Genomic DNA, 25,900 nt, shown 5'->3' on the forward strand with positions numbered 1-25,900 from the left:
CTGGGTAGTGTAAAAGTTGTCAAATTCAACAGTGTGCTATTTTCTGTTTTTACCTTTTTGCTTTCTGAAGTTGCCAAGGCTTTCAGTTAAGTCACTTTCAGAGTTTGACAGGGAGAATCATGCTTATCGTAAATTAGACTACCAGATTAAAACAAAAGAAACCATAACACCTTTATTCATTCTTTAAAAAAAAAAAACAACCCCTATTGCTAGGGGGATATTTTCAATGCATGGCATTGAATTTCTTCCTGAAAACAGCTGTTGCTCTGATGAGCCATCAATTCAGTGCAAACTTTCCTAGTTTAATCATTAGAAATTTCTTTTGAGTTTCTACCAGGGGAGGAGTGGTGCTGAAATAGAATATAGTCACTTACCCACTAATAAGTGAATATATGTTTATTTAGGACACACTAAGGACAGAGGTAGGTTTTTTGTGTTCCCCCATAATTCTGACGCAGCAACAGAAATTTTCTATTAAAGGACGATTCTCTCACATAAAAAGGTAACATAAATCTTCCTCTTTCATATGTAATTTTTAGAAAGATGAGACAAGATTTTTAGGCAAGATGGGTCCACCCCTCAAACCCCTTTTTTGTCCAGCTTACTCCTGGGTGAACCCTCAAGTTTTTTCTAGAGTTTCATTGCAATAACTCAATTTCAAGCCCTTTTACTCAATCTTGAAATATAACAGATCTTTGAAATCCTATGGTGGGGGTGAAATGATGTGATGCTATCTGGGATTTACTTTAAAATACTAAAGATAGAGAGAGAGGAAGTGGATAATAAAACATTGAAGATGAAATTATAATAGGGGTCAAAACTAGGAGCTGGATACATAGGGGTTTGTTATGCTTGTGTGTGTGTTTGACAAATTCCATAACAAAAGGATTTTTTTAAAAAAATTGTATCGGGCAAAGGTGGAAAAACTATCCCTGCCAAAGGGCTACCAAAAAACAAAAAAGTGGTCTGTTGGTTAGCACCTGTATTTGCCCATTCCTAATTCTTGATTTCCAGAAACAGAAAACGACCTTGCTCCCTTTTCATTTCTCTGGAGTCAGCGGCCAACCTTGATGCTTTCTTTCCGGCAAACTCCCTCTCCCCACCCATAAACTGAATATCTAAACCCGAGGTTGGGGTATGATTAATGGAGCTTCCGTACTCAGCTCCCCTCACCAGAGTGTAAATACCCATACAAACTAATATCAAAAGTTCTTACTGAGCGCTTCGTTTCCCTGAGAGCTGGGCCGAACGGGGCTGGAGCTGCGGGACAAAGGAACAGCGGCTGCTCCTTGAACAGTGCTGGGTGCTCTAGACCCGCTCAGTGAGGGTCCCTGGGGCCAGACGGAGGTTCTGGGGAGGACATGCGAACCGGGCAACGCCAGTCCAGGACTCACCTTCCACGGAGGACAGGTGTATTTACCAAGCCACAGGAGAGGGAATGGTGAGGGGTCGGAAAAGTAAGAGTGAGTAAGGAGATGCACCAGCGAAGTATGTCACCAGGCTGGTCCGACAGGGCGAATTTTTTTTCGTAGGGCTGGGTATGATACCTGTATTTCACCCACATGACATTGGATGCACACATTCACTCTGTGTGTGTATGCACGTTTGATGCGTGAATATGCGTGCATATCAAGGCACACACATCGTTATGATTACAGCATATAACGTGCCCATAAAACTCTGATCACACCTCAGTGTGTACTTGAAGGGGTCCTGAGTTCACCTTCCTCCTCGCTGCGCTGGTGAATTTCCTTCCCTCCGTCGCTTTGTGCAGTAAGAATTCGCAACTGGGAACAGGGCCGTGGGAGTTCTTAGGAGTCTAGGGCGAGATGGACCCCCGCGGGCCCAGGCCGCCTGGCTGCCTGCGCCGCTTTCTCAGCGAGAAAGCCGAGCCCGGCGGGGCCAGGCTTACGTGCAAACCCCCTACTTCCTTCACACGCTCGAAGTCTTCAGTGTATTTGTTGACTTAAAGAATGCACTGCCCGGTCCTGGTTTCCTGTTTTGTTGCGGGCGTAAGCATCAAGCTAGGGTGGGGGTGGGCGCTCGCGGGTAAAATTCCTTTGGGCCAGTGGCAGCGTCGGGTACAGAGATCCCTCGTCCTTTTCCCGTCGCAGCCGCACGGAATTCTCCGGGCCGTCCCGCGCTCGCCCAGCGCCCCGGCTGAGTGACCCGCAGGTCACTCCCTGGGTGGCACAGGCCCCCGCAGTCCAGCAAGCCGGTGTCCCCCGCGGGCTGGCCGCGCACTGCGAGAAGGCGTTTCCTCCTTCCAGCTGAACCCTTCTCCAAGCTCCCTCTGCTTCTAACGCATGCTCCGGTCCTTTCCGCGAAGGCTGTTTCCAGTGCCAGTGAAGAGCGATCAGTGGCACTGTCGGGGAAAAGAGCTCTTCCACCACCACGGCCGCTGCCACGGCCGCCGCCGGCTTCGGAGTCATTTAGGCCTCCCAGAGCCGAGTTTTGGAGGCCGGAGTTTGGGCCAGCTCTGAGGAGTCCGGGCGCGGCTGGCCAAGGCTGTGGAGTGGGAGATGCTCCTCATGGGAGTCTGGAACCTGATTGTTCTGAAATGGTGTGTGTGGGGTGGAGGTCTCCTTGCTCAGGGACTCTCTGGGGAAAACAGGGCAGGGCTGTACTCAAATTGGAGTTTTCCTTGGGCTCCTGCCGTCTTTTCTGAATCCCTGTGCGCTAGTGGCTTTGTGGTACCTGAAAAAACAAAACAAAACAAAACAAAAACTCTACAGGCAGCAGGAGAGCTGCTCCTCCAAAAACCTGCTGTCCTTGAGATCCACCCCATGAAGGGATCTTAAAGGCAAAGTGGGGGTCCCTGTAGATCTTCCTGGACCTTGTACTTCCACTTTCACCATGTTAACATTTGGTCATGGCAGTTACCATAACCCAAAACTATCCCACAGCCTCAAGCCTTTTACTGCCTTATTATTGTTTCAAATGCACAAAAATCTAGAACAAAAGGTTGAGTGAGTGACTCGATGCACCATTTCCCGGTCCACTGGCCAACTTCAGCCCAGATCTCAGGACCTACCAACCCTTTCCCCTTAAGAAAGAGGTTACAGCTTCCACCTGGTGGGGACACTCAAAATTCCCTCCATAAGCAGAGCCGTCGCCCACTTGCTCCTTTCCCAAATGATCTGCTCAAGTTTGGCTTCAGAGGTGCTACACTGTTTGACGATTTCGTCTTTTCTCTTTCTCTCTCCTCAGCCCCTCAACCAGTTTTTCCTCTGGATCTTTCTTCCTTTGCCATTATCTCTGTGCCCCAGCCCACCTAGGGTGGGAGAGAGAGGGTTAAGATTTTCCGCAAAAGTGTCTTTTAAAGCTGCTTGGATACATTAAAAGCACATGAATATCCTGAAATACAAAGCGCCTTTAGAACCAACCAAGGAGTGTTTATCCTAACGCTGGATGGATGCAAAGGAATAGTGCCAGGGAGCAGTGCTGACAGCCTCCTCGGAGTTAAAGTGAGAGCAGGTAAATTTCATTTGCTAATGAAAATCAAGCTCGATTAAAACCTGGTTTCCCTTTTTCCTTTTCTCCTCCAATGCTGGGAGCCCAGAGCCCCGTGGACCAGGCTGGCATCCAGTCCCCCACCCAGAAAAACCTAGCCGCGGTCTTTTTCTTCAGTGAGAGGTTTTTGGGCAATCAGTCCCGGCAGGGCACCATGGCCTACCCCAGGAAGTAAGAAGCCTTGTCAGCCAAGGCATTTTGGAACACTGAGAAAGGCTCTGGTGATTCCTGAAATAAAGGCCATGCTGCAGAAACTACCCTCCGGTCCTGCCTGCACTGCCCTCTCAGGGCTCCACCGGGGAAATCAGTGCACCAGACAGTACCTGGGAAGTGAATGCAGCCTCTCCCACCTCTCCCACCTCTACTCATGCAGCCCTCTGCTTGGCTGTCATGCCTAAGGTGCCACCGCTGCCGGCCGATCCTAGTGGGTGCCCTGGCTTCCCCAGTCTAACCCACGAGGAGCCTGAGAATATAAAATTGTCAGGTTGAAGGTGCCTCTGCAATCCTATAGGAATTCCTGAGCCTGGAGAACAAAAAATCAGAGGGACAGACAGCTCAGAAGATCAGGACCCACTACCTTGGCAGGCAAGCACATCTTGACCTTGCCGTTGGGAAAAGAGGAAGAATGCTAGGAGGGTCTGTGCTTGCTTCCCAGAGCACACTCATCTTAATTGTCCTCCAAACTTTCTTCAGCCACAGCAAGTCAGTTTGTTGGCTGCCTGGCAGGGAAAGAAATCATATTGGGAACCATTAATAAATATCTTATCTCCCTCAGCAGAAGACAGGAAGGAAGATTATTCTTGCTTAAAAGTGAGTAGAAATTCTGAAACTCAGACCCAAAATTATTCAGAGCTCATTCTCCTTCTATAAACCACCTCCACTGATTGGTGGCTACAACTCAATGCTGACAGGACATGCAGACATTTGAAAACAGTGGGGCATGCCATGACGCCATGGACATGTCTGGTAGAAAAATAAGATATATATTGAGATCCAAGACAAGAAAGGAACAAGCAGGGTGCCTTCCTCTAAATAAGCATGTCTTGAGAGGGGTTTTTTTTTTTTAAATGATAGGGACACATCGGGGAACTAAAAAAAGTCCAGATAAATTTGATCACTAAAGGTGCACCATAAATCTCAAGAATTCAGGCCCCAAGCTTTTTCTTGGCAAGAGCGCCACATTTAAGGAGCAAAGCTTAATTTGAGATGCAATCCAAAGCCTTCCCCCAGCACCATCCCTCTCAGACAAACCTGCTTGTGGCTCCTCGGCCGACAGATGAAATCTTGTCTCACCATTTTTGGTGAGGAGGGACCCAGTCGTCTGTGGAGCTGAGACCCTTTCTCTGCGCGCAGGGTTCGGGGCTCCGGTGAAGTGGGAGGGGAGGGAAGAATGTGGAGCTGGCCTTGGCCGCCGTGTGCACCGGCAGCTGCGCCATGGCCAGAGGTGAGCTGGCACAGGCGCCGGCTAGTGGGGGCTCCCCAAGCTGTGTTTTCGTTTTTCCGGGTCTGGCTGGAAAACCTAAGAGGCTCAAAGCCCTGGCTAAGCAGGGCGGAGGCAGAGAAGAAGAGTCGGTGAACACCGCCCCAAAAACCCCACGAAGGCACCAAAAAATTCTGGGCAGCCGAACAGAGTCAGAGCCGAGAATTTTAAAAAGAGAGAGAAAATTAAGAGTGAGGGGATGTGGGCAATGGGCCTTTTGCTGCTGCCTGTGTCTCTACGCTTGCATGGCAATTCTCATGCTGGCTGGACTGCAACTTTCAACTTGACCTTGGCCTCCAGCCGTGTCTGACCCGTATGTAAAACTGCCTTCAAGTCCCCAGGAACAGGGTCCTCGAACCCTACTCTGTCTCTTTGTCACTGTGAGTTTTACAATGCCACTTGGAGGGAGGAAGGGGGGTGGTGAAACGGCCAGAAAGTAACAGAAAAATCAAGTCCCTACAGAGGCTAGTTCCTGAGTCTGCAAATGGCCAGTCAGGGAGAAGGTAAACTGGGGGCAAATCAATATTTACCCAGAACTGCTAAAAAGTCAAGAAGGAAAGGGCACACTTGGTGGGGGGGTGGCTGGTGTGGGGGTCATAGAAGGTTTTATTGGGCGACACTTACATTGGTCAGGACAAACCCAGGATCAGGACAGATAAAAGCCCAAGCCCAGCCACATTGGTCTGGATCCTGCAGGAAGCCCAGGGGCCTTAGAGAGCAGATGGTGGTGTGTGTGTGGGGGGTGGTATGCATGCTGCTCTGAGTTTAGGGCTGACTGTGCAAGCTAGGAACAGAGGACAGGTCCAAGCCTGGCTTCTCACCAGTGCGCCTGGGGTGGAAAAGAATCCAGCACTCTCCCCAGCACTATTCCGGTAATGTGCCCACTTTCACTTTGAACGCTTGTTCCTCTTCTAGGCATCTGACCAGCTCACAGTAGTGAATCAGGAAGTGGAAGTATGTGGCCCTAAAGCAGCAGGACCCCCAGAACCCCTCGACAAAACATGGCAGCTGCAAGAAGGGTCGCTGCTTTGTTCTTCAGCACCAACACCTTACCATGCTCCCAAGAAAAAGTTGCATTTCCCAGGCACAGAGGAAAGGCTTCTTGGGCTGGTTCTTGGGCAAAGAAGGACTAGGCACCCTCTGCAGGCTGGAGATCCTACTTGAGGGGAAGGCAGGAAGTGGCCCCAAAGATACCCTTTTTCCTGTCCCAAAGTAGAGTGAAATAGCGGGTTCCCAGGTTCCTGGAGAGTCAGGTCCGGTCCACAAAGAAGCGTGGCGTTAGGGCCCAGAAGGGGGGCTTAAGTCCCAGCCAGAAGCACAGCTGGGGCTTGTTCCTCTTAAGCCCCTTCCAGAACAAGCCAGCCATACTGGCGAGGTGGGAGCATGGATGAATGGTGCACACGGATCGCTCGCTCTATCTCAAAGTCTCTGGAGGAGGAAGCGTTGTTACCGGGTCAGAGCAAGGATCAGGCTGTATACCTAAGTGTGCGAATGTGAGTGTACACTGTGTGTGTTTGTGATGAGTCGTTCTGAGTCTATGGGTCTAAATGCAAACATATGAAATTGCTCAATAACAGTGTGGACAGGGAAGGGATAGGGGCTCCTAAATGCAGTCCAAGCCTCCAGTGGAATGTCCTGGGACCCATGAGCCAGGCATATCCGCAGGAACCGACAAGCAGCAAACACCCTGCCACTGTTTCCCTGGAAAGAGCAAAATCGCAACTCCATCGAAGCCGAAGGCGCCGATGTCCGTCCTAGGGTCTCACTGCAGAAATACGCCCCGGTTCCTGGAAAGAAAACAGTCCCAGAGGCTCCAAGAAACACCCATTCTGAGCTAGGCTGGTCCCGTCCTCCCCACTCTCCCATCCCTGACCGCCGGCAGAATTACCTGACCTGTCCCCACCGCTCCAGATCGCAACCCAATCGCGCGCCCACCTCCCCTCCCCGCCTGGTTGCGCGGGTCTGGGCCCTACTGGGATAAAGGAAGGGAAGGGGGGCGGAGATGCGGCCGCCCTTCCTTCCCTGCCCCACCCGCAGGTTCTCCCGCCTCTCCCCCGGGTGAATGGTGCGCGGCCGCGCGGCTGGCGCTGGCGCTGGGGACGGCGCGGGCCGCGGCGGGGACGGCGGGTGCACCGTGCAGAGCTGGAGTCGGAGCCGCCCGCTTTGCATACGCCGTGGGCGGAGCGGGGGGGCCGGGCCAATGGGCGGCCGCCTGGCGCGACCCCGCGGGGCGCGATCCGCCCCCCTCGCTCGGGCCCCGGCCCCGCGCCGCGCGCTCTTCACTTCTTGGGGGCTTTTTAAAACAGCGCCACTGGGGTCTTCTCCATGCGGCTCGGGCTATGACAGCCTCCGTGCTCCTCCACCCCCGCTGGATCGAGCCCACAGTCATGTTTCTCTACGACAACGGCGGCGGCCTGGTGGCCGACGAGCTCAACAAGAACATGGAAGGGGCGGCGGCGGCTGCAGCAGCGGCGGCAGCGGCGGCGGCGGCCGGGGCCGGGGGCGGGGGCTTCCCCCACCCGGCGGCCGCGGCGGCAGGGGGCAACTTCTCGGTGGCGGCGGCGGCCGCGGCCGCGGCGGCGGCCGCGGCCAACCAGTGCCGCAACCTGATGGCGCACCCGGCGCCCTTGGCGCCAGGAGCCGCGTCCGCCTACAGCAGCGCCCCCGGGGAGGCGCCCCCGTCGGCTGCCGCCGCTGCTGCCGCCGCTGCCGCTGCAGCCGCCGCCGCCGCCGCCGCGTCGTCCTCTGGAGGGCCCGGCCCGGCGGGCCCGGCGGGCGCAGAGGCCGCCAAGCAATGCAGCCCCTGCTCGGCAGCGGCGCAGAGCTCGTCGGGGCCTGCGGCGCTGCCCTATGGCTACTTCGGCAGCGGCTACTACCCGTGCGCTCGCATGGGCCCGCACCCCAACGCCATCAAGTCGTGCGCGCAGCCCGCCTCGGCCGCCGCCGCTGCCGCCTTCGCGGACAAGTACATGGATACCGCCGGCCCAGCTGCCGAGGAGTTCAGCTCCCGCGCTAAGGAGTTCGCCTTCTACCACCAGGGCTACGCAGCCGGGCCTTACCACCACCATCAGCCCATGCCTGGCTACCTGGATATGCCAGTGGTGCCGGGCCTCGGGGGCCCCGGCGAGTCGCGCCACGAGCCCTTGGGTCTTCCCATGGAAAGCTACCAGCCCTGGGCGCTGCCCAACGGCTGGAACGGCCAAATGTACTGCCCCAAAGAGCAGGCGCAGCCTCCCCACCTCTGGAAGTCCACTCTGCCCGGTAAATGACGACCTATTCCCAGCCCTGGTCTTCCGGCTCTGCTCCAGCTTCTTCTCCGCTCGCACCCGGGCGATCCCGGGTGCCTTTCTGTTCTCTTCCTGGTCTGCCCTAGCGACTCTGCACCCCTGGGAGCCCGAGCATGGCTGGCTGGGGCTGCCTGCACTGCCTCGAGTTGAGCCGGTCCCTGGCCCTCCCTGGGTGAGGGGTGGCTTGTGGAGACCTCGGCTAGCTTCCCTCTCCCTCTGCGCCCCGCCCTCCCCAGCCCCTGACACCAATTTAAGGATGAGAAATTGACCAGAAAACAGCTCCCCCAATTGCCCCTCCCTATTCATTCTCTCAAAAATGGTTTCAGTGTAGAAGCTTCGAGTATTGGGACAGGCACCCAGAAAGGAGGCAGGCACAGAAGTGTTGTACCTTGAGCCTGGCGCTAAGGTGTGGGCCGCTGGACCAGGCTATCTCTCGAAGCTGCCTACGCGCTGCTCCTGCAGGATGGCCGGGTTGGGGAAGTCACTGGAGCCCTGGGCGATTTCATTTCAGTTCAGAACTAACTACCTTCCTCACTGACTCTCTAGGCTTTGGCAGAAGGCCGGATTGTACAGCGGGTGGCAAAGAGCAGCCGGGCGCTGCAAGGCGGGTGGCTCAGATCGAGCTGTCGCCTACGCCCTGGCTGGGGTCCGATCCCTGTGTAACTTGCCTTCTCCCTTGTCTTCTAGACGTGGTCTCCCATCCCTCGGATGCCAGCTCCTATAGGAGGGGGAGAAAGAAGCGCGTGCCTTATACCAAGGTGCAATTGAAAGAACTTGAACGGGAATACGCCACGAATAAATTCATTACTAAAGACAAACGGAGGCGGATATCAGCCACGACGAATCTCTCTGAGCGGCAGGTCACAATCTGGTTCCAGAACAGGAGGGTTAAAGAGAAAAAAGTCATCAACAAACTGAAAACCACTAGTTAATGGATTAAAAATGGAGCAAGAAGGCAACTTGAAGAAACGCTTCAGAACTCGTTGCTTTACCCAGATAATGATAATAATGCTTAATAATAATTGAAGAATGGGAAAGAGAAAGAGACAGACACTGGCATTTTGCTCTCCTGAAGGAGATCTCTTTCTCTTTAATGGAATCTACAACTGTTTTAAAACTTTAAGAAAGGTAAAGACTGCCGGTTCTTCCGCCAACCCCACCAGCCCAGCCCGTTAAATGTCAAACGTCAACCCCCAAAATACGCAATTTCAGATAAGTTACACAGTTACTGAAATCTTGTAAGTATTTATGTGATCGTTATATTTTAGGACACTGCGTTAGATGGTAATAATCTGGAAGTTGGTTACAAACTCAAGAGGCCATTGTAAACATCTGCTTGTCCTTCTTAGGTCGCCATTCCCTTTGCATGTTAAGCGTTTGCTCAGGTAAATCTTAGTGAAATTCCTACCGTTGTTGTATGTTCTGCAAAACATTTTGTGTATAGATTTAGAGGGGAAACGAGAAGGTACTGAAATAATGATCTTGGAATATTTGCTGTGAAGGGAGAAAGGGAGAGAAAACTCTTCTGAGGATCATTTGTCTTGGAAGTATAGTAAAACCAACCAGCTGAATCTTTCAGGTTACAAGAGAACCCGGGTCGGTAATGTCCTTTTAAGAATAATTTTAAATTGTTTATAACAAGCATATTTTGTGGCATTTGGACTATATTTACTGCCCCAATATCCATTATTTTCCAAAGGATTTGGTATCTTTTTGAAAATGTTTAAATCATCAGATGATTCGCAGAATTCACTTTATGTGAGATCTCCCGAGAGTTTCCATCCCAGCATGATGGACTTTGGTTTGAATACAATTCGTTTTTTCATTTGAATTGGCATTTCCCAATATTTGCTAAACATTTGCTGGAGAAATCATTTTTCTTTTTTCTTTTTTAGAAAACTCAGAATGAAAATTCATTCCCCTGAAATATTTAGGTGTCTACATTCTATATTTTGATCTATTAAGAGATTAGTATTTTTCCATGTTTATTGTGTTATCAGAGTGCATTAGAAAGATTAGTGATTCGTCTTCACAGCACATTTTTAATCAAGCAGTTATTTCAACCAGCACATTCATTTTGTTCATATTCACTATAGAATGATATCTTGTAAATAAAGACATTCAGCACACTGTGAAAATGTATTTGTGCACCTGCTTTTTAAATATTTCTACTAAAAATGAAAAAAAACCTTAGACCTGTAGATAGTGATATCATGATATTAATTCTGTTAATAAAATAGTCACTGCCATTAAAATCTTCAGAAAATACTCTTTACTTTCCTATGCTAAATGTGCGCTGCACAGAAAGAAAAGGAGCAGGTTTGTCTTATATAAATCAAGGACCATTCTTTATTATTATTCAGTACTTTTTTTGCTACCAAATTTTTAAGAAAAGGGAGAAATCCCTCATAACTAAAATCCTAAAAAATGATAAGTGCTTCAAGGAGATTAAAGTGTCAGGTATTCCAAAAGGGAGAGAAAAGAAAGGAGGAAGAGATAGTATGAATTCCCAGGCTCCCTGTGGAAAATGAAAACCAGTTGTTTTGTATCAGCAATGCCTAGGCTGTCATATTTTAAAATCTGCTGTTGGGTCTGCGTGTGTCTGAGAGGGCAGGTTTTGATATTTGTTGAAATGACAGGAATACGAAAGGCCTTAAACCTTGACCTTGACGAAAAAAGACAATTTGTGACCTTGACTTTTGACAACTCATGAATTGGCCTTAGCTGAATTAGTAGACCAAGGGCGCCACCTCGCGTTGACAAGCCTCCTTGTAATTCTTCAACCAAGGGAATCAAGAGCTCTTACCTCCTTGACTTTAGAGATTCAGTACTCAATTATTTGGCTCCAGCTGGAGCAAATTTGAATATATGTAAATTATACATGTCCCTGTATATATGTAAATATATATAATATGTGTACACATATATACATTTGCATATTAGTGCTTGTGTGTGCTTGTATATATATTTGTAGAATCTGTACAGATATCATATCATTAATTGCTAATGACCCAAGATATTGTAATTTAAGGTGATTTCTAGAATTGAGGTACAAAATGTACTTTACAAGATGAAGCCTTTTTCCTCTTCTCTAATGGCCAAATTTGATTTGTCTTCACAGTGGCTTGCTCTGCATCAGATTTCTGCACATCTGCTTTAAAGCTGTACATTTTTGTTACAGTCTAAGATGTGTTATTAAATCATCATTCTTTTCTGGTCGTCACCCTCCAGGGTGGTCTCACACTGTAATTAGAGCTATTGAGGAGTCTTTACAGCAAATTAAGATTCAGATGCCTTGCTAACTCTAGAGTTCTACAGTTATGTTTCAGAAATTCCAAGAAACCCACTTCTTGAGAGGTCAGTAAAGAGGACTTAATATTTCATATCTACAAAATGACCACAGGATTGGATACAGAACTAGAGTTATCCTGGATAACTCAGAGCTGAGTACTGCTCCAGGGTGGTGTGCAATCTTATACTGGTGCTTGTGAATCTGCCATTTGATTTGTAAGATAAATAAATATGTTTAATATTAACAACTTCCATCAAAACTATAATAACAATAATAATAATAATATCTACTGTTGACCTCTAACAACAATCAGGTGCTGTATTCAGAGTCATAAAGACTACATATGTATGTTTGTATATTTAATATACACATAGGATAATGTGTTTTTGTCAAATCTATGCTGTGCACATTATGTATTAAAATGTTGGTGGAATCAGTAGCCGTGGGATGCAGAACTGTGAGATGCAGGCTAATTTTATCTTTATGTTAGAGGAAAGTAATAGTGAATGGAAGAACCAGATTCATCATTTTCTGGAAAATAATATTGATTGGTTACAAAAGTGGCTGCCGGAAACCTCTCCAACCTCTCCTGAGGACTCACAGCTTCTTTATAGATGAGAATTATGGAAAGAGTCTCTAAAGCTGTCTCAAAAACAGGCTGGTGTTGAAACATACATACCGAAAGGTCTTGAGAAATTCAATTATATTTTGCTGCCCTGAGGATTTTCACTCCACTTGTGGAAACAAATGATAATGTTGCTTCAGACCCACCTCTCCACCTCTTGTTCCAAACCGTACTCCATTTCCAAATGAGCTGCCATCAAGTCAAAGTAACAACTTTCTCCCAAAATGTTTAAAGTGGTGGAAAATCCCCTCAAAGCTGGATCAAACTGTGTGTTTAAGAACAGCTCCAAAAGGGACTCTTCTGTTGACGGGGGATATTTTTCTTTAGATGTAAGAAATATTCTGAGCCTCGAGCCTACGAAGGAGGCCAACAGCAGCTCTCCAGCCCGGATCCCGCCCCTTTCGAAAGCCATCACCACTACTGGAACCCTGGGTAAAGTAGTACCCTTCTTTTTTTCTCTCTCTAGTTTTTGAAACTGTAATGACAGAAGACATTTCAGGGTTGTTGTGGGTTTTTCCCCCCAGTTCTAAAATGGTCATTGATAGTGTCGATCTTACCTAACGCTCCTCCTATTTAAAATTTCTGTGGATCTACCAGATAACCTGAAGTGGGCATGGATTATTTATTATGGCTCCTTTAATGCCCAAATAGCAATCAGTCTAAAACCTTAAAAAAACAAAAATAAAAACAACCAAAAAAAAAAAAAAAAAAAAACAAGGAGAGACCAGCCACCTCCTGAAAAATAGGAATAATAGTATCAGCCACTGATCCATGGATAACGTTGTTGAAAGCCTGATTAAAGTATTTTTTTTCTAAAAAGAAAACTCTTCCTGAATAAAAAATAATAAAAATGGGACTTTAAAAAAAGACCCTAGTTTTCTATCTGCTCTCAGTACTATCATATTTATTTAGTTATTTTAAGTGGATGATTGTTAAATGTCGCTGTGCATTTCACTCCTATTTGTGACTGATGCAGAGCTGAAGCCACCCATTCAAGTTATTCAAGTTGTGGGTTTAAAAAAAAAATTAACAGAAAAGGAAAGAGAAAAATTAAAACAACCTAGTTGAAATCTTTTCTTAAAAATTCACCACTAGGCAGCAAAATTCAGCTGCAGATGCAATATTTGTGTGCAGAGGGTTGACACAGATTTCACTTTGTAATAGATGTAAGTGCAGATTGCACTCTGCTGCATGTGTTTGGAGGGCTTGGTGAAGATACAATGTCTTGCTTCCTCTGCGAATTCCCGAGTTCAGGAACAGAGACGGAGGTTGCCCTGGACTGCTAATCCCCAGACCCGGTGGGTTCAGAGGCGCCCTCCTGGATTTGCGGACCTCTCCCAAGGAGACGCTAGGGGCTTGCTGATTTATGCGCATTCCTTTAAACTTGATCGAATGCATGTCAGCCGACCAAGACCTGGAGAATCAGAGAAATGTGCAGCGAGTTGCTCACATCCCATTTCTCATAAGCAAAGATGTAGCGTTATCCAAAAGGCAGAGGGAGATTTATGCCTAGATTTTAGGACAGGCACGCTAATTAAGTTTTCATCTGCTAGGCCGCCGGGTCCATAACAGCCGGCCTCATTCTTTATGAAAATGCCCACTCAATCCTCGTGCATCTACCTATCTCTGATGAATGCCTGAGAAGTGCTTGCTATTTTTAATTTTATTTTAAAGGGAAGAAAAAAGACACTGGCGCAGAAAAATTCCTCCGTGAAAGCAGCCAAGGCCTTGCCACAGTTGATTTCATTTCTGCCCGGCTCTCGTGACGCTGAAGAGCCGGATCCACCGGGCAGAAATAATTACAACGGGTCTCAGAGATTTCCAAACCTCTGCCGGCGGTTGTGCGGCGACATAGGGCCTCCCCCAGGTACTGGGGTGTGAACTCGGAGAGCTACCTGATGTCGCGCCCCTCGGGGACAGAGGCGCGGCCCCAAACCCTCCACGCTTCTACAAGAACCCCCTACTCAAAATGGAGGCTCAGGCCGGTGTAAAGCCGGCCTCCCTCTGACGGCACGCGGGCCGGTCGGGGCTGCGGCAGGACGGCGGGCGGAGGTCCCGGCGCGGAACCGCGAAGGCCGTGTCTGTGCGGGTGAGTGGTCCCGCAACTGCAGGCTGACGTCACCGCAGGCCACGCGGGCCTTCGTGGGGCTCCCCGGGCGCGGCTGGATCAGGACAAGCCGACTTAAAGGAATGTTTGGTGTGGGTGCCCACTTCCCCGCCCCGCCCCGCCCTCCCCAGGAGAATAATCGGGTATTTAATCTCTCCCGGTCTTAATTCTTGGCAGCGTGGAAGGTGGCTTGCAATGGGAAATAAAACTTGACAGGAGCATTTTCTCTAAAAGGGATTTTGAGACGAGCTGAAAAGAAACCGTGTTTTTCTCTACCAAATACTTCCGCTTTCTGAGCCCGGAGCCGAGGGGTGGGAGCTATCCGAGGGAGCGGAGAGCGAGCCTGGCACGCGGGGCTACGCTGTGCACCCCAGCGGCCGCGCCGTCCGCCCGGGAGGGAGGCAGCCTCGGGCTGCGCTGCGCCCCGCGCCTCTGCCACGCTCCGCGCAGCTGGGCTGTAGGCCCCGGAGCCGCCTGCAGCCCGAGGCCGGGACCCCGCGCACGGGACCGTGGCACCGGCAGGTCCCGGCTGGCACCCAGAGTGGTACCCAGGAGCTGGCTGAGGGCGGCTGGGGTCAGGCGAGAGAAGAGGGCCCTGGAGAGGGCCTTAAGGAGCTTAGCGTTAGCTCTGAGCCTCTGGCCTGGGGGGTTGGCGACAGCAGCTTGCAAGAAGGGTGGTGAGAGCAGGGCTGGGGGCTTTGTTTCCGGCCGCGGGTCTGCGGACACTGCACAAAATGGAGGGGGAAAGGGGGTGAGCGCGCAGCAGGCGTGGGTCGAGCGGACTGCTATTGGGTGGAGGAGGCTGGAGAGAGCAGCGTCCCCCTCCCAGCGGCTCAGCCAGCGCCCTCCTCTCGCGCCGTAAAGGTCAAGTCCTCCGCGCCACGGCCGCCTCCATGGTCAGGGCCGATCGCTGCCGCCGCCTCAAGAAGGCACAGGACACACAGTTAGCTTGCTGCAAGCGGGTTCTGGTAGCCTGGGCTCTGGGCTCGTGCACTGGAGGCAGAGGTTCTTTCTTGATTTCCAACTCTCCCATCCCCAGACCTGTTGGAAAGGAGTCCCGGCAGCCACGGGTGGCCCAGGCCGTGTCCCCGTCCCAGAAGAGCGGGGTTTGCCCCAGTCCAGCAGACTTCGGAGCCCGCTGAGGCCTAGCGGGGGCGAGAGGGAGCACCTGCAAGCTCAGGGGAAAGGAAGTGGCTGGATCGGAGTTCTGGGTCCTGGTAGGAACATAGGGCCGACTTGGCGGGGAAGAGGATAGGGGAGCCAAGACCCTGCTGGAGAGCCTCTCCTGGGGTCCCTGAGTCCAGGCCCCTCCCTCAGTGCGTGGCAAGCCTTTGGTGAGACCCTTGATGCTCTTTTCCTGCCTAAAATCCACACTGAGATGTGAGGCGCACTCTTCCAAGGTAAAAACTCCTGACTCCCAGCCCCCAAGAATCCTTCACTGCGCTCTGCGAGGAAGACAGCCGCTTACCCCCTGCCCATAGCCTGCCTCCAGCAGATCAGAGCATCAGGTCCTGCGGTAAACAGTTAGCTTAAGCCTGATCTGCCGCTGAGCCTATCTCTCCAGGTGAACCAAAGAGGACATGCAAAGGATTTCTTTTCGCGGAAGCCAAAAATCTGGATTGTACCCCTAGGGCTGTGTGGATGGGCTGCGCTGTGGGGGCATATATAGCAGAAACAATTGTCTGTGAATGGGTCCCATCGCAGAACTGCCTGGAAGGGTGTGTAGGGAAGGAGGGCTGGATGGGGTGATGGCTCTTCTCAAGCCTGGAATGTGAGACACCACGAGCACTGAGTGGAAATGGAGCTGCCCTAGGAAGCATTGGAGCTTTGTGGCGTGGGGGCTTCATGTGAGCTACAGCTGTGGGGACCGAGACCCAAGGACCAGAGCCAACCTTCGGGTTGGGCCACCCCCTTTTGTCTTCTTTATCTCAGACAAACTCTGCTGGGATTCCCGTTTGGGCCAAAGCTGCATGGGGAATGAAAGGCAGACACTGAGAACTAGGGCTTCGCCCTTCGAAGTCTCCCCACCCCGTTTGTTCCCATGCTATAGGAAAAAGAAGTCTAATAATTGGCAACAATAAAAATAAAAATAGTTATTAAAGGAAGTAATCTTCTCTTCTCCCTTCAGTTTGGGATCCACTAAAGTAAATGATAACCAGATTGCTTAGGTACTTGAGACCCTCAGCTGAGCCCTGTGCCCCACTCTGCAGTGGCCAGGGGAAGGGTATGGGCCTTTTCAGATATTTAGGGGCTTTGAAGGATGACTGAAACTGCCAGTCAGACCAAGCAGAATTATGAAGTCCACTTCAGAGCATTACCTGTTTCTGAGATTTTAGGAAGTGTTGGGGACCTTGGGGGAGGGTGGGGTGTCTCAACAAAGGGACAAATTAACCCCTGCCTCCACCTGCTAGTGATGATAGAGTTGATCTCTTGATTTTTTTATTGAAGCTTCGGTACTGCCTCTGGGCAGCGCCTGGAAAATGTGATGGATCGTCAATGATCTGGCAATGCCCTGAGAACATGTTCTCAGCCATGCCCTGAGAACAAATACTAGGAGATCTCCTGGGCCTTCCCAGACAACCCATCTCCTCAGCTCACCACGGAAGACAGACGTGCCCACAGGAACCCTTCGATTTGGAAGGAGATATTCCCGAAATGGAGAAGAGCTCTGTTGCCATTTCTACCCAGGACCTCCGGGCCAGTTCTTGCACCTGTGTGCAATATGGTCACCAGGGTTGAAATACTCTTCTGTGTAGCTTTCTAGAAACAGTGTGACATTTGTGGACAGAGGAAAGTAAGGGATTAGGCAAGCAGGAGGAGGCAAAATATTGATGGTGCCCTAAGCAATTCACCAAGAAAGAAACTTAACTGCAGCCATCTGGGAGTGAGATTCAGTCTGTCAAGTGGGTCCTGACCCCTCCCAGGCCTAGCCCATCTGGGTTGCTCAGCCTAGAAAAGCAGCAGCTGGGTCCACAGAAGAGAAGGAGGAAGTGTTGGGGAAGAAAGGAGGGTAGAGAAGGGAGGGGAGAGGAAGGGAGATAAGCCGGACTTGGTGGGGCCTTGGGGTGGAGTATTCCTAAGAAGGAGGTGGGAGACTCAGTTCAGGCTCTGGTGGAAGCCCGAAGTTGGGCGAGAGTCAGGGACCTAACAGCCCCTCTTCTCTGCGGCTGAGTATTGGATGCCCTCCAGTGGCACCTCAGCCGTTGCTCAGTCTAGCAGAGGCATCAAAAGAGGTAGGGAAGAGATAGGAGGTCCCAGCAGGTGAGAATGGCTGGAAGGAGGCAGGGCAGGAGACAGGAACTATAAGGGGGACAGGAGCAGGATCAGGAACTGTAGGGGGACAGGACTCCCTTGAGAAGGACAGTGGTGACTGGGGCAGCTTGGCATTGACATTGAGACGGTGGACAAATGCTGGGCATTCAAAGGGCTGCATGTGCAAGTACTGGGGACTTCGAATTCTCAGATTTCTGGGACAAGGAGCAGCTGCTGCCTCCCAAGCCAGCCCCAAGGAGAGAAGAGGGTGGCCCAGCAGCTTTGCCAGCTGGAGCTGGGAAGCCTGGAGTGTGGAGGTGCTCCCGGCCACCCAGCTGTATCCTCCCTTGGAGTGAGAGGGTGTTAAGCCGCCTGTCAAGTGACGATCCTTGCAGCTCACGTCCCTTGAATGACTGTGCTGGAAACGCCCCCAGCACAACAACCTCGGTAACAAGGCCTCGCATTGCCCGGTGCGCACTGACGGCCTCGAGGCGACCCCGCCTGGGCACTGCCCGCCGGCGCCCTCCCGCTGCCTCCCGGACCCCTCAGGCTGCAAGAAGAAGCGGAGGCGGCAGAGGCGCCTGGACCCACTTTATTCCGATATTCCGCCTGCAAAGGCGGTGGAACGAAGCGTAAGGCTCAGGGATGGTAGTCCCCAGAGAGGAGGGTCCCTGAGGCGCTGCGCAAGCCCCCCCTCCCCAACCTTTCGGGCCAAGTCAGACGAAGCCTCGGAAAGGCTCGGTCTGTTTTGCTGACCAAATCTCCTTGTTAGCCGTTTCCGCCTGACAAGCCTGGCGCGGGCGTTGGCCTTCTCCTCTCCGGGTGGCCACCTCCAAGGCTGCGCGGGGAGCGATGGGGCCCGGCCCTGCAGAGGGCTGCCTGGACCTTGAAGTTTGGAAAAACAAGAAGAGACTGAACCGGCTCCCTCCCTTCTCCGCAGACACACACGCACCGTCAGGCCGCCGCCACTTCCTGCCTTTGTTTTTCTTCCTCCAAACATTTTTTGGCCTCTTGCATTAGCCGCGGTGGGGCTCTGGGTTGACGATAAAAGGAAATACACTCTGAAGACAGTTTTCTGGAGATGGACCGCGCTGTGGAGCTCCTGAGAAAGAACAGCTCCTGGGAAGCCAGTCGCCAGGGCCAGTGTCACAGCCTTACCCGCTCCGGCCTCTTCAAGAAATGGAACTCGGACTTGGCCTTCCGGGGCGGCTTTGGCTTCAGTCGGGTCTTTCCCAGAGCCCGGTGGGCTAAGCTCGGCTGTTGGACCTCCTGCAAAGCGGAAGAGTCAATCATAGGCTCCAGAGCAAAGTCAAAACCAAGGACCCGAAGGTCTGCCTCCCCTTTTTCCCCTAGATTTGGTCAGATCCTCAGAGCTGCGCCCACCCCTCACCCCAGCCCCCTGCCTGGAGAAACCTTCACATTCACACCGCCAGCATATTCCGCACACGAGGGCAGGAGCGGGCAAAGCTGGGACATTGCGCAGCCTTGGGGAGCTGAGTACCCGTCTCCTATTCCTGCTGGGCAACTAAAAGTGCTCGACCACTCCAGGCTTTTTCCCTTCTGCTGATATCAAAAGCCTTTTTCCTCATCCATCTTCACGGCAGCGCCCCCACACACCCCCTTCCGGGAGGCAAGTCCCTCCGGGCACCCGGCTTCGGTGCAGCCTGCCGAATTGCCCTGTCAGCCGCTCCCGGAGCGCCTTTCTCAGTCCCAGCCTTTTCTCCGGAATTCGCCTTTGTCTCCTGCGGACACCCGTGGGATCCAGCCCTGCCAGCACCCTCTCGGTTTGGCCCTCGAGGAGGACATGGGAGGCAGTGGTTATGTGGAACAGCGCACACCCCCATACCGACCTTTCTGCCAGGACCGCTCTCCCTGACACCAGGGGAAAACCGATCTAATTAAGAGAGGGGCTGCGTGCCGCTGGGGGAGGTGGCTTGGCATCCCCCGCTGGCGGGCCACCACAGCCCCGTCTGCTCAGGCACAAGCTGAAGTTGACTGCCAAAACTGCTATAAAACCGCAGGTCTGTCTAGAACTGTTTTCGGTTTTCCTAGACGCCCCCGGGTTCAATTATGGTCTTAAAAGCCCTAATACAAGTGCAAGAATTTGTTTGCCTTCACCCAGGGGCGGGGCGAGCCCCGCAATGGTGGCGCCTTTGTTATGGCAAAGTCACTGAAACCCTTCATGCATTCCTTTTGTTCGAAGGTAGGGGTGGCGTGGACTGGGTGGGCTGCAGAGAGAGAGAGCTTGGGATAGCCAAAATCAAGCCAGGGAACAGCTCGAATACCGCTGTTTGAAACCTCTCCTTCTGTCTTCTATATTCTGTCTCTAAAAAAGAGATGCTGTGGAGAAACAAACATTTTGCCTTGTTGGTCACTGCTGGAAATAGAAGTTTTTTTCGCTGCAGGGCAATTCTGTAAATGTGCTTCCCAGCTTTAGGAGGTCTGAAGCTGCTCTTCTCCAATAACCTTCCTTCCCACTGGACCTTCTCACTCACAGCACTGCTGCCCTCTGGACAAGCCACAGTGGACAAATATGTCAAGCTGAAGATGCACGAATAATTTCAAGTTCAGTTCTCAGGGATTCAAGGGACATGAAAGTTCTTGTAGCAAATCTTGAATAAAGAGTTTATTAAACCAATGTGTCCAAGTAGCTTGATTTGTGATAAGCAATCCTTGTAAAGGTGGTGCTGGGGGGAGGTGGAGAGCCACATAAACATTAATGCTAATAAATTAGTTTACTCGACTACGGAGTAATTACTCCATATTATTGATATTTACAGCAGGTATTCAAACGCAATGGTAGGCCATTTTTTGGAGAAAATACATAATGAGAATATTTCTTTTCCAGTGCAATACATGATTAGATTTGTTATTGAGTCAGTTACAGTCAGCTCAGCAATAAATAGATCGATGTTGACACTTAAATACCAAAGATCTTAGAGTTTATACTCTAAATCTCCCCAAGATATGTACATAACTTTGGCTATTTCCTGGAGAGGGAAAAGCAAAAGGTTATCTTTTTACATATTTTTTATTTTCCTTCAGCAACACCCCAGATCCTTCCAAGAAGAGAGTTGTTGGGAGGCCTCAGGTCTGGGCACCTCTCAGCTCCTGGCCCTGCCTGGCTGCTCTGTGTCCTCTCCCTTCTTTCACTTCCTCCAAACATTGCTCCTTCAATCCTGCAGGATGGGGAGCATATTTTGCCTTCTTAATTTGTTTTTTTTCCCTCTTCTCAAGAAAGCTAGACTCAGAGTATTGCTATGACCTCTCTCTATCCTTAGCACAAATCTAGCTTTTTAAAGGCATCCCTGTTTCCCCAGGTGCAGGGAGTTCGGGAAGCACCTCTCCTTTCTCTGATATTGTATTCCTTCTGTGGAATAAGCAGTAGGAAAGGCACAGAGCTCTCTGAGTTTTTGCCCTGCACATCCCTTGCTTTCACTCTCACACATTGCAAGGAAGGAGAGCAGGCGGGTTACCCCTTTCTCAGCCACCTCTCCTTGGCCCTCAGCCCGTCCTTTCCACCCCCATTCTCCCCACACCCCTGGAGCTCTGTAAGCAGCCTGATGGGCCCCCCACGAAGATGCAGCATACCCAGGAGAAGGCTCCTCGGATGTCAGCGCCTCTAAAGCAGCCCAAGGCTTGCCTCAATTGCATGGTTTCCCGAGTCCTCAGCTCCAGAAGACCAGGCAGATGGGTGGACCGGTGAGCAGCAGGGCAGCCCCTGTGCCTCTGTCTCTGCCGAGTCACTCCGAAGCCCGGCAGGCAGCGAGGAGGAGGGGGTTTCTCCAAGGACAGAAGGTGGGATGAGGAGGCAGGCAGGGAAGATGAGGGGAGAGGTGGATCCCGGGTAAGACGAAGGCCCTTCCGGGCCCTGCGGCTCAGTGACAAACCGCGGGGAGAAGCCGTTCTGGCTGTTGGCGGTTTAGGGACGGAAAGCACTAAAGCGCTTCGGAAGTAACCATGAATGAGAAAGTGTAATCAAGTCACCGTGCAAATCGGACAAGCCACGAGGCAGGCACATCCACGGCTTCAAACTCTGGCCCCGAAGGGGTTCCGGCTAGGGTCGGAGGCAGAAGCGCTTCCCAGAGCAAGTCTATGGGAGGGGGACTGCGAAGAAGGGGGTGCAAATGCGAGCCTCCAGGAGAACCGACTCCGAGACCACAGGCCACACAGCGACGGACTCCCACCTGGCTATCCCCAGTCCAGGGCATTCCTCACCCACCGGGTGAGGAGCTGCGGGTGGGAGGTGGGGACGAGAGTTGAGCTCTCACCGCCCTCTGCACACTCGAGAACGAGGACCCTGCAATTGAGCACAAGCATGCTGCATGGGGGCGCACCCCAGCCTCTCCGCGCGCCGGGAGGCCCCCCCAGCCAACATGAGTTACACCGGCGATTACGTGCTTTCGGTGAGAACACCGAGTGACGATCTGTTGCTTCCCCTGAGGTGGCTACAAAGAAAGGAAGCCGGGAGGGAGGGGAGGGGAGGAAAAAAAAAAAAGGAAAGAGGGGGGGAAAAAAGGCCCGGACTAGCTCGCAGCTTGTCAATTTCAACATCGGGTCACATGACCAGCACCTCCCTGCTAAGGATGGGGATAGATTTCCACGTCAGCTTTACGTCTCCAAATTTCTACTTCACGGATCCGCTTCAAAGAGGCAGCTGCAGTGGAGAATCATGTTAAGCTCGGCTACTGCGGAGAGCCCAAGGTAGCCCAATGATGGATTTTGATGAGCGTGGTCCCTGCTCCTCTAACATGTATTTGCCAAGTTGTACTTACTACGTCTCGGGTCCAGATTTCTCCAGCCTCCCTTCTTTTCTGCCCCAGACCCCGTCTTCGCGCCCAATGACATACTCCTACTCCTCCAACCTGCCCCAGGTCCAACCCGTGCGCGAAGTGACCTTCAGAGAGTACGCCATTGAGCCCGCCACTAAATGGCACCCCCGCGGCAATCTGGCCCACTGCTACTCCGCGGAGGAGCTCGTGCACAGAGACTGCCTGCAGGCGCCCAGCGCGGCCGGCGTGCCTGGCGACGTGCTGGCCAAGAGCTCGGCCAACGTCTACCACCACCCCACCCCCGCCGTCTCGTCCAATTTCTATAGCACCGTGGGCAGGAACGGCGTCCTGCCACAGGCTTTCGACCAGTTTTTCGAGACAGCCTACGGCACCCCGGAAAACCTCGCCTCCTCCGACTACCCTGGGGACAAGAGCGCCGAGAAGGGGCCCCCGGCGGCCACGGCGACCTCCGCGGCGGCGGCGGCGGCGGCGGCTGCCACGGGCGCGCCGACAACTTCAAGTTCGGACAGCGGCGGCGGCGGCGGCTGCCGGGAGACGGCGGCGGCGGCAGAGGAGAAAGAGCGGCGGCGGCGCCCCGAGAGCAGCAGCAGTCCCGAGTCGTCTTCCGGCCACACTGAGGACAAGGCCGGCGGCTCCAGTACGTATAAAGGCAGCGCCCTGCGCTTTATGAAAGGGGAGTTGGAAATCTAGCGCAGCACCGCTGTTAAATTTTTATATGCTGTTTTATAAGCATATAAGGTTTATGAAGGGCCTTTAGGTTTCCCCCAACAAAACTTTGTTATAAAAGGCGGGATCACGTGGCGAGTGCTGAAATTGGCCGTGAAATACCCACCGGCCAAGGCATGCCTGCAAAAAAAAAAAAAAAAACAACTCCCCTTTTCCCTTTTTTCCCTTCTCAGCTCCCAAGCCCGGCAGCTCGACCCCGCTCGGGGCCAGCTCCAGGCTGGGGAGCCGGAGGTGGGCGCCTGTAAATTCCCCCTGCAACGGCTTCGGGAGCCTTTGATAGCGAGGTAATCCGGAGATTTTTATAAAAGCCATGTGTTGCGCCGGGACTCCAGTCCCGGCCGGGATTCAAAGACGTCGCTGTTTAACGACGGCGCTAGGAGCGCGTTTAACAGATAAAGTAGCCCGCTTAGCTCTAGCAATATATTAAAAGAACAAATTAACCCAAAGTTGGCCCTTTTGTCCAAAGGAAGCCATTTTCCTCTGGCGTGGTGGCAATTACGTGCCTCCTTCTGCCCAACTGCATGTTATTCACAATTGCTATTCAATGTGTCAAAAGCGATTTTTTTTTGGTCTTGTGGGTCTTTTTTTTTTTTTTAACGGGGAGCAAGTAGAGCCTGCCCGCAGCTTCGGGAAGCCCCCTTTCCCTTCACCCTACCTAAGATAGCGCCGCTGCTCTGCCATGTGCAGGATGGCCGTGTGGCCGTGGTGCTCAGCGAAGGCCTAGGGTAGGGGGCTTCCGCCGCCACCTCCCCACCTCGGGGGAGCCGGAAGGCTAGCCGGGGAGGCAGAAGCTGGTGGCCAGGACTCAGGCTGACAAAGACCCGGCAGCCGCCCCAGATGTTAACGACTGCCCAGTCTTGGCCGCAGCCGGGAAAGACTGGGACTGGAGCCGCCTTTACTGCCTTGGGAAGGGGCAGCCCAGGTGCTGGAAGGTGAAATGTCCGCAGGCGGCTGTTTGTTTAGTCTGCCGGCGAGAGGCAGCCGGCAACCCCCACTCGGCTGCTTTCAAAGAGGCTTAGGCAGTGCAAACTCGCCTGTTGCTGTGCGAAGCTCTCCTTTCTGTTCTGGGGGCAGCGGGAGCAGCTTCCCCGGGGGCCTATTTAGGGAGCTGGCTTTTATCTGTTGCTGAGCCTCCAGCTGCGGCCGTTCCAAGCATGCAGTCGGAGCGTTAAAGGCAGGGGCCTGGGCAGACTTTGACGAGGCTTGGGCTGGACCACCAGTCCCCGTGGCAGCCCTTCTTCTCATCTATGGGCTCTGGGGTGGATTGCAGCCCCCACACCTGGCTCATCCCCTGCCTTTTCTACCTCCACAGGTGGCCAACGCACCCGCAAAAAGCGCTGCCCCTATACCAAGTACCAGATCCGAGAGCTGGAACGGGAGTTTTTCTTCAGCGTCTACATTAACAAAGAGAAGCGCCTGCAACTGTCCCGCATGCTCAACCTCACTGATCGTCAAGTCAAAATCTGGTTTCAGAACAGGAGAATGAAGGAAAAAAAAATTAACAGAGACCGTTTACAGTACTACTCAGCAAATCCACTCCTCTAAGACTACAGCGGCTGGAATTGGGTGGGGGGCTTCATACACATGAGATAATATGCAGATTTTGCCCTTGACAAGGTCAAGCCACATGGTGACTTTTGAAAAGAGGTGTGCAAGAGAGGGATGCATGGAGATAGCCCCACAGGAGGTGGCCTGGGACTCTCTTGATTAAGATCTCAGTGGTTAAGATTCCTGATAATCATTGGATTCTGAGAGCTGTGCATCAGCTAGAATGACAGGTTTGGGACCCCTGGTGGTTCACTCTTGGAGCCTGCAGAGCTGCGGGCTGGGTGTGGTCTCCACTGGGGATTAGGCCCCCTGCCAGACCCCCTGGAGGCTAACCCCTCCACACCCTCCCTCTACTGGGAGCCTACCCACCCCCAGGACCCCTGAGTAAAAAAGCTGTGTGCTCTCCAAGCCCAGTTCAGCTTGGGGACAGGGGCAGGAGGAAGGGGTAGGATTACTAGCTGCCCAGAATGAAGCTGCTTTCCAAAGCCCATGTGAACAGCGGCTGGACTTGGAGGTGGCTGTGAGGTGGAAGAGGGCTGCAAATCCTTGTGGGAAAAGAAATCTATGATTCCAGGTGGCATCAGTGTCTTTCCACTCCTCCTAGCCACCCACCACACTGATCCAGCCCTGAGTTCCTAGCCACCGCCTCCTACAGCCCACCGGGCTTTTCTTTCTACCAAATGAGGGTCTTGGTTCCAGCCTGCCACTCAGGCCCAAAGCCTCGACGCAGAGTGGACTGTTCCCTGAGGTGGGAGACGTGGAAAAGCCAAGAGGCTGCGGCCAGGCCACTGGCCCCTGAGATCTCTGCAGGAAATGGCTGTGGAGTGCGGCAGTTTGGCAAACTCTCCACCACACGTAATGAAACTTGGATTTGCTCAGTGTCTGGCTGCGGAGCAGCGGGCCTGGCCAGCAGGTCCCCAGCTTTGGCTATGAGGGCCTTGAGTCCCCCAAAACACCGGGTTCCAGCCCCACACTCAGCCCTCATTGGCTCTTGAACTGAGCTTGGCAGCTTCTGGTGACCTTCCAAGAGCCTGAGAGTGAGGTGGAATTATTTTAAAAGATAAATATTATATTATATATATATATTTCCCTGAAGGAACCAAAGCGAATTTTAAAGGATGCAATGTAGAGGGGAAAAGAGATGATGAAAATATTTAAAGGCTCTATCTGTTTACAGTGTTCCATGGTTAAACTCGCTCACTGCTAAGAATATTTGAATGTATGCTTCATACAGGGATGGTGTTCAAAAAACTTGTAAATAAAGAAACCATAACCAA

The 25,900-nt window shown here is 52.1% G+C and overlaps 3 protein-coding genes and 1 long non-coding RNA gene across 12 annotated transcripts; 2 read left to right on the plus strand and 2 right to left on the minus strand.

Moving 5' to 3' along the window:
• On the minus strand, positions 1-7,249 carry LOC129040003 (uncharacterized). Of its 2 annotated transcripts, none has more exons than XR_010126902.1 (4): positions 6,047-7,249; positions 4,765-5,053; positions 4,091-4,232; positions 1-2,697 (listed from the first exon to the last, which is right to left on the minus strand). It is a non-coding gene; the product is annotated as an uncharacterized LOC129040003 (long non-coding RNA). The 2 variants fall into 2 exon arrangements; XR_010126901.1 differs by having other exon boundaries at positions 5,815-7,249.
• On the plus strand, positions 7,236-19,065 carry HOXA13 (homeobox A13). Of its 3 annotated transcripts, XR_010126897.1 has the most exons (4): positions 7,236-8,254; positions 8,968-9,518; positions 12,525-12,629; positions 13,872-19,065. XR_010126897.1 is itself a non-coding variant. In XM_054496015.2 (2 exons), exons 1-2 carry the CDS (start codon positions 7,333-7,335, stop codon positions 9,210-9,212), a joined length of 1,167 nt encoding a protein of 388 aa, XP_054351990.1. In that variant the 5' UTR covers positions 7,236-7,332; the 3' UTR covers positions 9,213-10,535. The 3 variants fall into 3 exon arrangements, 1 of the variants encoding a protein (XP_054351990.1); XR_010126898.1 differs by having other exon boundaries at positions 12,525-19,065; XM_054496015.2 differs by lacking the exons at positions 12,525-12,629; positions 13,872-19,065 and having other exon boundaries at positions 8,968-10,535.
• Positions 18,133-22,964, minus strand: LOC129040675 (uncharacterized). 6 transcript variants are annotated; one of them, XR_010126900.1, is made up of 3 exons: positions 19,407-21,135; positions 18,715-18,825; positions 18,133-18,589 (listed from the first exon to the last, which is right to left on the minus strand). XR_010126900.1 is itself a non-coding variant. In XM_063667440.1 (3 exons), the coding sequence occupies exons 2-3, from the start codon at positions 19,495-19,497 to the stop codon at positions 18,149-18,151; spliced, it is 768 nt and encodes a 255-aa protein (XP_063523510.1). In that variant the 5' UTR covers positions 19,498-20,735; positions 21,148-22,964; the 3' UTR covers positions 18,133-18,148. The 6 variants fall into 6 exon arrangements, 4 of the variants coding, with proteins under 4 accessions (XP_063523510.1, XP_063523513.1, XP_063523511.1 ...); XR_010126899.1 differs by having other exon boundaries at positions 19,174-21,135; XM_063667440.1 differs by adding an exon at positions 21,148-22,964 and having other exon boundaries at positions 18,133-18,825; positions 19,407-20,735.
• On the plus strand, positions 22,269-25,900 carry HOXA11 (homeobox A11). Its single transcript, XM_054495445.2, has 2 exons — positions 22,269-22,986; positions 24,388-25,900. The coding sequence occupies exons 1-2, from the start codon at positions 22,269-22,271 to the stop codon at positions 24,618-24,620; spliced, it is 951 nt and encodes a 316-aa protein (XP_054351420.1). The 3' UTR covers positions 24,621-25,900.

Source organism: Pongo pygmaeus, chromosome 6 (assembly GCF_028885625.2).
Source record: "Pongo pygmaeus isolate AG05252 chromosome 6, NHGRI_mPonPyg2-v2.0_pri, whole genome shotgun sequence".
In the NCBI taxonomy this organism is placed as follows: domain Eukaryota; kingdom Metazoa; phylum Chordata; class Mammalia; order Primates; family Hominidae; genus Pongo; species Pongo pygmaeus.

Excerpts from the sequence above, each read along its gene's own strand:
- HOXA11 (XM_054495445.2), top strand. The coding sequence starts at position 22,269 with ATGATGGATTTTGATGAGCGTGGTCCCTGCTCCTCTAACATGTATTTG. Across the intron at positions 22,987-24,387 it reads GGACAAGGCCGGCGGCTCCA|GTGGCCAACGCACCCGCAAA; the intron begins GTACGTATAAAG and ends CTACCTCCACAG.
- LOC129040675 (XM_063667440.1), bottom strand. The coding sequence starts at position 19,497 with ATGCCAAGCCACCTCCCCCAGCGGCACGCAGCCCCTCTCTTAATTAGA. Across the intron at positions 18,826-19,406 it reads AGAGCGGTCCTGGCAGAAAG|GAGGTCCAACAGCCGAGCTT; the intron begins GTCGGTATGGGG and ends TCCGCTTTGCAG.
- HOXA13 (XM_054496015.2), top strand. The coding sequence starts at position 7,333 with ATGACAGCCTCCGTGCTCCTCCACCCCCGCTGGATCGAGCCCACAGTC. Across the intron at positions 8,255-8,967 it reads CTGGAAGTCCACTCTGCCCG|ACGTGGTCTCCCATCCCTCG; the intron begins GTAAATGACGAC and ends CTTGTCTTCTAG.